The following is a 12,072-nucleotide window of genomic DNA, read 5'->3' as shown; positions in this document are numbered from 1 at the left end:
TGCTGATGAGTTTTGAGAAGATTTGTAGCTCAGGTTGAGGTTCTGGATGTAGGTTTACTCACTGAGCTGGAAGTTTCATTTTCAGACATTTTGTCACCATGTTACCTGGTATGGTGATGAAATGTCTGAAAGTGAACCTACCAGCTTAGCAAGCAAACCTACATCCAGCATTGCTGATTTTGCATTTTAATTGTTTTCAGTTTACTTGTCCTATTTGGCTGAGTCTAACCTTTCTATTAATTTTGTAAAACTGAAGTTAAAAATGTTAGATTATTTTCTTCTGACTCTGCTGAAGGAGTCTTCCTGTGAAGCTGTTAGCTAACAATGCAAAGATATCTTATGTTAAAATGTATTGTGCAATCAAGTTGCAAAAATGCACCAGGTATTCCCCTTGTTCAAAAATGAGAAATTTAGAGCTTTTCTTTAAATCCACGTCAGTTGATACAATGGGCTATAACTGCCTTAAATGAGCAGAAACATCAGTTGAATATGACTTGCCTGATCATTTTGAGGTGTTAATACAGTTTGCTGACCAACTCAGATTCACACTATGACTCCTGATAAAACATGCTTGGGACATTTAACGAGGGTCCATGTGAATTATTGCACAGCATACCCTGTGTTTTATTTCACAAACCCATCCAGAACTCCATGTAAATGATTTCATTTACATTTTTGTAAATGGATGTAAAGCCCAGAGTTATCAGCCTGTTGCAATTTGTCAATAAATTATATAACAAAAGTTACATTGCAAAGCTTGAAACCTCTTAATCCTAGAATTGGTAATATGTTGAGCATTTCAGATCTTGATTATGCAGTGCACCACTTCAGATTTACTGTTGCTTTCCTTTTTCGTTTATGGATATAATTGAGCTGTAGAAGTTCATTTGCTGTGCAGGTGTTATCTTTCAGCTTCGGAAGAGTCTGTGGCTGTACCAGCTAGGGGGTGTCTCAACTTCTGTGTTCAATCCACAAGAAGTTTTTTTTAAAATCTGATATGTTGCTGTCAAATTCATGTGAATGTGGCAAGGGAGTAGAGAAAAATAAGATTTCTTTCGACGTTTATACGGACTTCTTCAGCAACGCCTTTGATATGGTTCCTCATGATAGATTGGTTAGTAAGGTGAGATCACGAGGACCTGGTGAATGAGCCAATTGGATACAAAATTGACTTGATAGGAGACAGAGATTGGTGGTAGAAGGTTGCTTTTTGGACTGACTGCATTCGACTAGTGGTGTATCATGGATTAGTGCTGTCTGATCAATTGGTTTCTGTCATTTAATATAAATGATTTTGGATGTGAATCTAGGAGGCATGGTTAGTAAGTTTGCAGGTGACACCAATATAGGTGGTGTAGTAGACAGTGAAGGAGATTATCTCTGAGTACAATGGGACCTTGATCAGGTGGGCCAAGGAGTGGCAGTTGGAGATTAATTTAGAAAATTTTGAAATGTTGCAATTTGGTACAACAAACAAGAGCAGGACTTGTACAGTTAATTGGTAGGGTTGTGAGGTGTGTTGCCGAACAAAGGGATGCAGGTGCATAGTTCCTTGAAAGTGGAGTCACAGGTAGACAGGGTGGTGAGGAAGGCATTTGGTGCATTGCCTTCATTGGTCAGAACATTGAGTATAGGTGTTGGGATATCATGTTGCATTCTATAGGTAGGATGTTGTTAAACTTGAGAGGATGGGGAAAAGCTTTACAAGGATATTGTTGGGACTGAAGAGGTTGTGCCGGCTGGGCATTTTCCCTGGAGTGTGGGAGGCTGAGGGGTAACCTTGGATGTTTATAAAATCATGGGGGTGCGTGGATAGGATCAATAGCTAAGGTCTTTTTCTTTGTGGGTTGGGGGGTGGTGGGCATGGGTTTCAGGTGAGAGGGGAAAGATTTAAAAGGGACCACATTTTCCCTACACTAGGTAGGTGCATGTATGGAATGAGCTGTCATTGGAAGTGGTGGAGGCTAGTACAATTAGAGTTTAAAAGGGATCCGGATGGATATATGAATAGGAAATGTTTGGAGGGATATAGCCGAAATACTTGCAAATGGAACATGGTCAGATTGGGATATCTGGTTGGGGATGGGCAGGTCTGTTCCCATGCTGTATGAATGTATGACTGTGTACATCCCTTTATTGATGCCCTCTGAGCCCTGTTACAACATACTTGTTTGTGGACACAGCTTGGCTTTTGATGCTATCTTCATTGAAATGGACAGCTAATATTTAAATTAAGCATGAAGCACGGCTATTTAAGAACAGCGTTAGCAGTGTTTCTTTTAACTTGAAAAAGAAAGATGTCATTGTGGAGATTTTTTAAAAAATCTACCCTTCTGTGGCATGTAAAATCAATTTGGCTTATTATATTGCATCATGCCTTAGGGGAACAACTATGTTTATTTTGGGGGAGATGGCAGTGTTGTGATGTCACGCAATGAGTATTCCAGAACCACAGGCTAATGTTTTGGGGACATGGATTCAAATTTCAGATTTTTTTCAATTTTTGAAAAAAGCTAGCCTAATGGCAACTGTATCATTGTTTAAAAAAAAATCTCATTTACCCATTGCCTTTAGGAAAGTAAATTGGCCATTCCCATATGATTCCAGTCCCACTGCATTGTGGTTGATTCTTAAATGCCCTTTGGGTAATTAGGGATGGACAATACTGTAAATGCTGGCCCAGCCTGTGCTCATGTTCTGTGAACAAATCTCTTCATAGCTTTTTCCCTCCATATATCAGTTCCCAGTCCTATAACATTCTGAAATTGTGTCTTCTTCCAACTCTGACCTCATCTACTTTTTCTCTCCACCATTCTTGAATGTGCCTTGCTTTTATTCCTTCATAAGATGTGAGTATTGCTGGCTAGGCCAACACTTGTCTCCTGTCCCTTGAACTAAGGGGCTTCCTAAAGCATTTCAGAGGGCAGTTTAGAGTCAATAGCAACGCTGTGGGTCCGGAGTTGCACGTAGGTTAGACCAAGATTCCCTAAAGGGAATTAGGAAACAAGACATGTTTTTACTACAACTTGGTGGCCGTTAGGCTAGCTTTTTATTTAAGATTTAATTACATGAGGCAGTTTTCCTTCTCTAAAGAGACATTAGTGAATCAGATGGAGGATTAGAAAAATTGATCATTTCATGATCGCTGTTTCAGCTTCCAGCTGCCATGGTAGGATTTGAACCCATCATGCCTGCAGACCATTAGCCTGGGTCTCCTTACTGGTCTCCTACATAACCATTACGCCATCTTCTTTCCCCAGTGGTCAGTGTCTGAAATGCTGAAATTCCTTCCTTAAATCTCTTCATATCTGCATCCCACTTGTTGAGCTTGCTTTTTAAAATCTACTTCTTTGAGCTTCTCATCCAGTCTCCTTTGGATTTTGCTGTCAAGTTTTGCGAGATCATGGCATGTGATTAGTTTAGGGATGTGTTACTGTGCTAAAGGATCTTGATCAATTGAAATTGGTTTTGTAGATTATATTAAATTAGGTGGATTATGCTACCTGTGAGTCAAGGTTAACACTTTTTGGTTCATGAAGCAGCTTTTGTTGCCATGATAACAAAGCAAGTTTATTCCTGCTGACTAAGTTGTATGAATGGAAATCATATTTTTAGGAATAAGTCCATGTCCACTGACCCAAGAGATAATAATACAATAGAATTACCAGCTGACATGTTAGTATTTGATGTAATATGTAATAGGTTGTACTGTTCAGATTTAGATTTTGGATAGGTTGTAGGAGAATATCACCCAATTAGGTGACTAGGTATTTGTATATCTGGGAAAACTGAGAAAATGGCATTCCATTACTAATCTTGTGTACCATCTTAGCAAGTCAGACGGTGTCCGGAGCAGGTTTCTTTTGATCAACTTATAGGAAGTTTGGCTTGAAAGTCCTCCTTCCGTTCTCTCTTTAAGCTAGTGCTAGAATCTCTGCAGGATTGATCTACTCTTAAGTTATTTTTGTTAATTTCCTAACATTTCAATGCAACATTCTTGTATTTTCTAATTTTTCTTTTCAATGACATTGATTTCAACGGTGTCTCAAACTGTTCTTTTCTTTTATCATATCTAAGTACTTAATGTTCATAGAATAACTCATGAATTTCAGTCACTTTGTAAGCACATGCAATATCTATTTTGTGCATGACCGGCTATAACAAATATTTAAATAACTAATCATCTAAGTGTTGTTTTGAGGTCGTAAACTGGCTCAGATGTGAGGGGATCTCCCTGTTCTTTTTCAGATAGCATTACAGGAATGCTGATGTCTGTTTGAGCCTTGCTTTAATGAGCCATGCATAGGATAAATGCTGCACTCCCTTAAGCCTGCACTCAAGATCCAATTTAAGATTATGCATTCAAATCTTGGAAAGGATCTTGATCTTACAATCTCAGAAACAAGTGTGCTGCAACTGAGCCAAGTTGATATATTGATTTTAATCACTTTCTGTTGGTTCTTGGTCTGGAGAAATAGAACTTTTCTCAATCTCCACTTTTTTTTTCCCTTATAGGACTTATTTTGGATTTTAGCCCCTTGTTGCTGAACTATTAAATATAATATTGTGACATGAGAAATAAGTTCAATCAATTTCTGTTTGATCTTCCACATAGTGATCTTTGTTCAGTTAGTTGACTCTCTCAATTTAATTAATATTGTGCTCACCCTCATGTCATTCTAGTGAATTTATGTATTCCATGGCTACAATATATTTTCCATGATAGAATTATTAAATGCTTTATCTGTAATGTAATATTATTTCCTTTCAATTGTATCTCAAAACCCCAAATTTTATTTTCTAACTGACGCAGTACTTCTACCTGCTGTTCCATTATTTTCAGAACTTGTATCTGGTTTTCTCTGCTATCTTCTCTGTTGATAATCTGCCAATTAAATATATATATTTACACCTTCTCCCTTTCTAAAACATAGTTCAGATTAAACAAATCTGAAGTGCATTTTCCACCTCTCTACCCAGCCTCTTGACTTGTCACTGCACTTGTAATCTCTCCTGTATTCTTCCTGTCAATTCAGTGTGTCAAACCAGTTGTAGATTGGGAGAACAGGGTTCAAGTGGAGATTCCAGGGACTGAAATGGAAAACAAAAAGTCCAACTATTTGTTCATTCTCCTTCACTCTTCCCTTTGCGTCTTAATCATTGTAGTAAATCTCTACTTGAGCATTTATATGCAGTGCATGCACAGCATTTCTGTTAGTTATATTCATGCAGATTCATGTGTGTGTTGTCTCATTTTTATGGAAGGAGAATAAAATACTTCAGAAGGATTTTTATCTGCTTAAATGAACACACTTTGTTCTGGTGGTCTTCTGCATGACCAGATTATAACCCAGCCCTCTTCTGACTACCAGCTTTTTTTGAAAAGTGAATGAAATGAGAACAGACTTACCCTTTGTAGATTCTTTCTTCCTTCTCGTCCTGAAGCAATTGACTTTGTTTTCTATCTGAAGACATTGAGAGCCCTTTGCATGTAGCCATTTTTATAATGAATGGTGGCAGGAAGTTCACCAAATTCTATCCACAAATTATGTATGTGTGCATTTTTCAAAAGAGCCCCCAGAGTATTAACATAGAGAGGGAATGTTGCCAAACTTTATTCCCTACAGTGTGATTGGTGGCATGGCTACTGCTAAAGAGCAGATCAGCACAATAGACTGACAGTCAAAGCCAGAAGGTGTTACCCTATTTCAATTGTGCCACTCTGGGTGTTAACTTTCATTGCTGTGGAGGAGCTGAGTGAAACTTGATAAAATCTTTGTCATTTTGCAACTTGGGTCTGCCATAATGATCAGTTATGACTTCCGTGGGGTTATTTCGCTGTAATAGCTTCTGATTAGTATTCAAGAACTAGGGTTTTTTCCTCTTGCTTTTCTTTTGCGCTTATTGGTGTCTTTTCTATAACCAAAAACAGCAGGGAGAGGATAGAATTTACAACTTCAACTTCCTTTAAGCTGTTCAGCATAATTGTAATAAGAACAGGATGTATAAGACCTCATGTCCAGGCAGTATTCATAGAAGTAAAATCTTACTATAATTAGGTGTGGACATCTGTTTTGCATTGGCTTTTCATATGTTGGTGCTGCTTCAAAATTAGTGATATCTATATTGTGGTTACACTGAGTTGTTTCATCCTCTTTGATGTCAGTTTACCACATACATGTGATATTGCAAATCTTTAGTTCCTGGCGTTCAACATTCTATGTTAAATGTTTTGGGAGTCCAAAACAATGCAAATCCAATTTGTTAACCTAGAGTCTTAATGCAGTGTCTGTATCTGCGGCAAGTATAATAGAAGATTCCTTGCTGACATAAAAGAGAGCGTATGAAGCACTTTCCATTTGAGCATTGTAACTTGTTTATGTCGATTGAGAACAAAGCCAAACACGTAGATTGGATACAATGGATGGACCTCTTTGAAGAGGTCATCTCAAATGCTTGTTGGGCATAGTCAGTTGGCACAGCCTGTATACTTGATGCCATTAGCCTTGATCAACTTCTGTTATGTCATAATGAGTTAGACAGTAAGAAGGGAGAGGACCTTTTTTAAAAAGGTGTGTATGGATTATATGGCATTGGTTGGATATGTTGGTTTTGAGTTAGCATGCTTCATAATGTTGTGCTGTTTTAGAATGGGCTGGTGTGAATAAATGATTTATTTCACCAACTGGTGCAGCCATGCGTGGGATGAAGTGGAGTGATTTATGTTCTCCATGTTATACCACCAAAATAGTGACCACTTCCAAAGTTTTGTGGCCGAGAGTCATGCCAACACATTATCAACTTCAGAAAGGTCTCCGTTTATTTTATGTGAGCATTCCCAGTGAAATGTTTTCTTGGATGTACCTTGACTCTATATTGAACCTTGCCCCTGTAGCATCTTATTAAAAAAATACTCTCAAATTGGGTGAGATCTGCTCCTTTGTTACAAATACCTTGCTACTGAGTGTTCTGATGCTAATATTCCCTTTAATCTCTGCAGTGGTAGTTCATAGAGGTTGAATGTGATCCCTATGGATGGCACTCAAACACAATCAAGTAATTTTAGATCTGGTTCTCACCTTTTTTAGCAAAAAGAAATTGTACTTTTTTTTTCCCCCTATTTTAAATATACTCTGTCTTTCTTTTGTTCATTCTACCTACCTCATTTCGTTTATGCCTGGTTAATTTTAAAAAAAATGTTCTTGAACCCTGTTTTCATTCTTTACTACTTACTCTTTAAATACATTCCATCCTCCAATCACTCGAGATATATACTCTAAATTGCTTCTCTAAAGCATTGGTAAAAGGAACTTGGTAATATTGTAGTATTTTTCAACTTTGCATTGCCATATTTGTTCAAAAAATGAAAGTCCGTTTAAATGAGATATTGATTATTAGTCTGATTTTAGAAGCATAGCACCTCTGAAAAATCTGAGACAGTCTGATTTAATGAGTGGAAATTTCTCTAGCAGTGGTACATTCAGTTCCATTGGTGTAACAATGCTGCATTATAATCCAAAAGCATTCCCTTGTAGGTGTGCACTTTTGAAATGGCTCGGTTAAACCTGTTTTTATTTTAATTAGAATCCATTAGCTATTAGTAATTTATTAAGTTTTTAGAATCACAGCTTAAGTTATTTACTTTGACTCTTTATTACTTGAAAGTGAAGCTTATCTGGTATTTAAGTTTTCTTTTGTTAAACTTTAGAACTCCTATGATGCAGCTAACATATCCACTGTTGAGGGGCAATTGACCATTGTCAAAAATGTAAACCACTACAATGATCCTTTTAACTTGGCGATAATCCACTTATTCCCTTTTTATGAAGTTATTAATTGATGGAAGAGTTAGAGGGGAATAACCAATCTAAAACTCTTTTCACTCTCCAGCTATTTATTCATAACTTTTTACCGTTGCTAATTATTCAATATTTTAAAAAATAAACATTGGTATTTGCCTTTACTACTGCCTGTGATAAAGCATTTCATGTTCTGTAATATTAAGCAGTGCATTCTTACTGTTTTGATTACAAATTAATATTCATTTATTACCACTTTCCAAAAAGATTATTTGAATTCATTATACCAAAACAAAAATCTTAAAAACCTAAACTTAAGCCTCATAATCTTCTCTTCTCCAATGCAACTTGCCCTATTATTTCAAATCTTTCCCTTAATATAGTTTCCTGTCCTTTTCCTATCCTTGTTTCCTGGAAGCTTTTTGGCTTTAATGGCTTTACTTGAGTGGCCAGAACATCTCCGTATTAGCTTTACAACGTAAGTTAATCATTGCTTTAAGTTTCCTTGTCTGTCTTTTTCCTTAAAATAGGAACTTCAGACAAGTGTATGTTTTAGAGCTTTTTTTTAATAAAGAAAGGGAAATTAAACAGGAAATAAAGTAATCTTTTTAGTTGAGGACTTTGTTATGGGAAGGATGAATGAGATGCCAGAGAGCAAAGACCCATCTGAAAGAGCAGCCACCTAGTCTGATTTGCTGTTCTTTTTGCTGTCTCCTTGTGAAGCTAGTGAAAATAACCCATGATTTAAGTAAGAGCATGTTAAAAGATGCACCAGGAAACAGACAGTTAGTTTAAAAGATCATAATTTTAAAATGCCAACAGTAACTGAAGAAACCATAAGAAACGAGCAAGAGTAAATTAATAGTTGACAGCCAGCAACTACTATTCAAAGATGTATTAGTTATGAATTCTGTAAAGGTTGAAGGTGGAAGAGGTTCTTTAAAACATAAATTGGTCGAATTAAGATGAGGAAATGGGTCTAATCAGATGTTTTGCTCAGTATTGATCATATGTCAGATGTAGCTTTTTTTTTAGTCTAATTGACTTACTCTGAATAAGTGCTTGTCTTTGAATCTTGTTGAAATCGCTATAAAGTTGAGATTCAAATAACATCAGTTAGTGAGACAGAATTAAGTACTGTTTCGGGGCAGTCTTTACAATAAGTAGTTATCTTTGATTGTTTTGAATAGATGGGAGTGTAGTCGACAGCTGTGGTTTAAGTACATTTTTGCCCTCTCCAATAGGGAAGCAGCTTTCCAATGATTTCTGATCATCTTTGAAATAAAAATTGTTGGTTCCGTAGGAATTTGTCAAAAGTGCAGTTGACTTGACATTCAGACTGAGAGTTTTCATTTAGTGTTGTTGAGTTTTTAGTTTGATATGATGAAAATGCTGGTCATTTTCTGCATTATGTAGAAGATGGTTTTTCCATTGTAGTCAAGATTTGAAGTAGTTGCAGAGCAAGGTTCTCTACTGAATTATTGATTGTTAAAAGAAAATAAATAGATTAAAGAATCAAAATCATTGAACAAGGGCAGGTGCTGTGAAACCGCAAATACATTTCATGTTCCATCCATATTTTGAGGATCACTTACAGTGTACAGAGCCACTGATTTGGAAGGTGTTGCATTGGAGCATCCAAATGGAGATTGGATTGATGTCTGTGATTTTTCAATTCCTGAGATCCTGATGGTGTTGGGTTGCTAAATGTCTTTGCTTATGGATTATTCCCACATCTATTTAACAATGTTTAGAGAGCAGCATTGTCACAGTCCTCAGAGGTTATTTTCCACATGTATGTGCTTTAATTTGTGGTGGAAAAGCATTCACATGAAGGGAAAATCTTCTGTTATGATTTCTTTCCCTTCATCTAAAGAAACAGCACCACAAAATACATTAGTGAAACGACAGCTGTAATCAGGTTCACCTGTTTTGCAAGTAATAATACTGTGCGAAATGTAACATTGTATGGATTGGTGCTGTCATGTAGCAAAAGGTTTTGTAGGAGTATATAGGACCTATGGTAAATTTTGCATCGTAGTATTCAATAAAAAATTAATTATGTCTAAATTGTGACATTGTTATAGAGCTGTTTAATGTCACTTCAGCAATACTGAATCCAACAAATTTACAGATAATCGAGAATTGATATTTGAAAAGTCCTGGCTTGTTTGGTGAATTTTTGAGCAATTGAGGTCAAAAATGTTAATGTTTTGCAAAAATGTTGCAGTATATGTTTATACTATTTGTATGATGTAGACCTGGTCGAGAGATCCAATGGTTTAGGTTAAAGATGAGTTCAAATTTGATTTGGTTTAGTTTGAATGCTGTTTTCCATTACAGATATATAGTAGATATGTTTGCTTCCGAAATATTTAAGTATGAATAATTGTGGTTTTTTTGTATTTAGAATATTGCAACTTAAGATGTTACATGATTTATTTCACTGTTTTCTGAAATGTGGTTATCTTGAATGGAAATGATTAGTGCACTCATTTGTGTTGCTCTGATATAATTTTGAGTACCATAAAATATGGTAACACTGTGGTAACCGGCAGTTAATGCAAATCCAAAATGGAGATGTAATGTGTTAATTTTACTCTACAAGGTAAGGTGTTCAAAAATATTACAAAACTAAATACTTAACCGACATATCACCCTTTTTGGATAGGCTGATTGCAGACACACAAAAAAAACTTAGGTTCAATCAGAACAGAAAATACCTTTTCGTTTTATACTTCCAAAGAAATGTAGAACTTATCTCTCATGGAGTGCAGGATGAGCTAGACATTGCAGGTAAAGTTTAAGTAAGTGTTGTTCTTCTGCAATGCCAATATCATACCAACACCAAGATTTTCTCTTTCCTAAAAAAGAAACCTTTCAACTGAGGACATTCTCATGTGGAGACCACCAGTATATGACCAAGATGACACCTGCTTTGTCTTTGACTTGTTTGGACATAAAGGAAGTGGATTATCGAAAGCTTTGCCATTTGGCAAATGATAGACTGATCCAATAGTATCGTTATTTAAGTGCATCAACTATGCAACTGTAGAACAAGAAATGATCCCTCAAGTGAATCAAGAGAATTGATGTTGATGTTTACAAAAGCCTTGCAAGCTGTGAAAATAATTGTTGTACTACTGCCTATTGAGAAAAATACCTTTTTATCAAATTGATTTTTAAACTGACTCGTTTAACTATATTCCACTGCAAAGCAATACTTTAAATTATGATTTATATTTTTAAAATAAACTTCATTATATTAAAATAATTAAGAGTAATTCAGCCTGTAAGATACTTGTTTTGGTATAATTATTTGACCTCTTTGTATATAATTCTTTATTTTGAAAATAAATTTATTTTATTTCAGGATAATTGGTTGTGTGCTTTGTTATTGTTGCTTTAAATTACTCTTCCACAAACATTTTCACAAGGGGTACATGAGATTTGTATGGAATAATTTTATAAATGTGCACCTCAACATATCAAGGATAATTGTTGTGATTGGTGGTGAAGGTTTTATCATGTCAGGAAGAGTCATCTTTGACCTAGTATTATTAAAATTGAGTTAATTGTAGCAAAATACTATTTTACTACTTTTTAGTTGTTTTGAATTTTCCCGACATCATCTTTTTTGTTGTCGGTTCCTATTTTAGACTATCTAAAAGCCCCACCCCCACCCCAAAATGTTGATTGTCTCACCACTGTAGAAGGGTACCTTCTCAGGAAATGAAATTTGTCTGAGAGCTATTTGAGAATACTACAGTTTAGAGTTAAGTAAGTCATTAAATGCTGCCATTGAATTGTGTTGGATTAACTTACTATAACAAGCATAATTGTTCCAGACTTCCAGAATTATAATTTTGATTTGCGCTTTGTTTGAATGTGACCTGGATATGTCTGTACTTTTCAAATTTCAATCTTTTGACTAATTCACATTTTTCCCCTCTCCTCAGTAGACAGAATCATAGCGATGTCCAGCACAGAAACAGACCCTTCGGTTCAACTCGTCCATGCCAACCAAATATCCTAAATCTCGTCCCATTTGTCAGCATTTGGCCCATATCCCTCTCTAAACCCTTCCTGTTCCTATCCATCCAGGTGCCTTTTAAATTTTGTAATTGTACCAGCCTCCTCCACCTTGTCTGGCAGCTCATTCCGTACACAGACCACCTCTGCATGAAAAAGTTGCCCCTTAATACCCTTTTAAATCTTTCCCCTCTCATTTTATACCTATGCCTTCTAGTTTTGGACTCTCCCACCCATGGCT

The 12,072-nt window shown here is 36.1% G+C and overlaps 1 protein-coding gene across 1 annotated transcript in view; it reads left to right on the top strand.

Annotated features, from left to right (window-relative positions):
• The window catches only part of ctc1 (CTS telomere maintenance complex component 1), an 80,813-nt gene extending 69,642 nt beyond the window's left edge, over positions 1 to 11,171 (top strand). The window contains exon 24 of the mRNA XM_072565206.1: positions 10,673 to 11,171. Within this exon, the coding sequence (XP_072421307.1) occupies positions 10,673 to 10,818 (146 nt within the window). The 3' untranslated portion in view covers positions 10,819 to 11,171. The remainder of the gene's footprint in view (positions 1 to 10,672) is intronic.
• Positions 11,172 to 12,072: the final 901 nt, after the last annotated feature.

The sequence above is a fragment of the Chiloscyllium punctatum genome, chromosome 48 (assembly GCF_047496795.1).
Source record: "Chiloscyllium punctatum isolate Juve2018m chromosome 48, sChiPun1.3, whole genome shotgun sequence".
Classification (NCBI taxonomy): Eukaryota; Metazoa; Chordata; class Chondrichthyes; order Orectolobiformes; family Hemiscylliidae; genus Chiloscyllium; species Chiloscyllium punctatum.
This window is presented reverse-complemented; position numbering and strand designations above follow the sequence as displayed.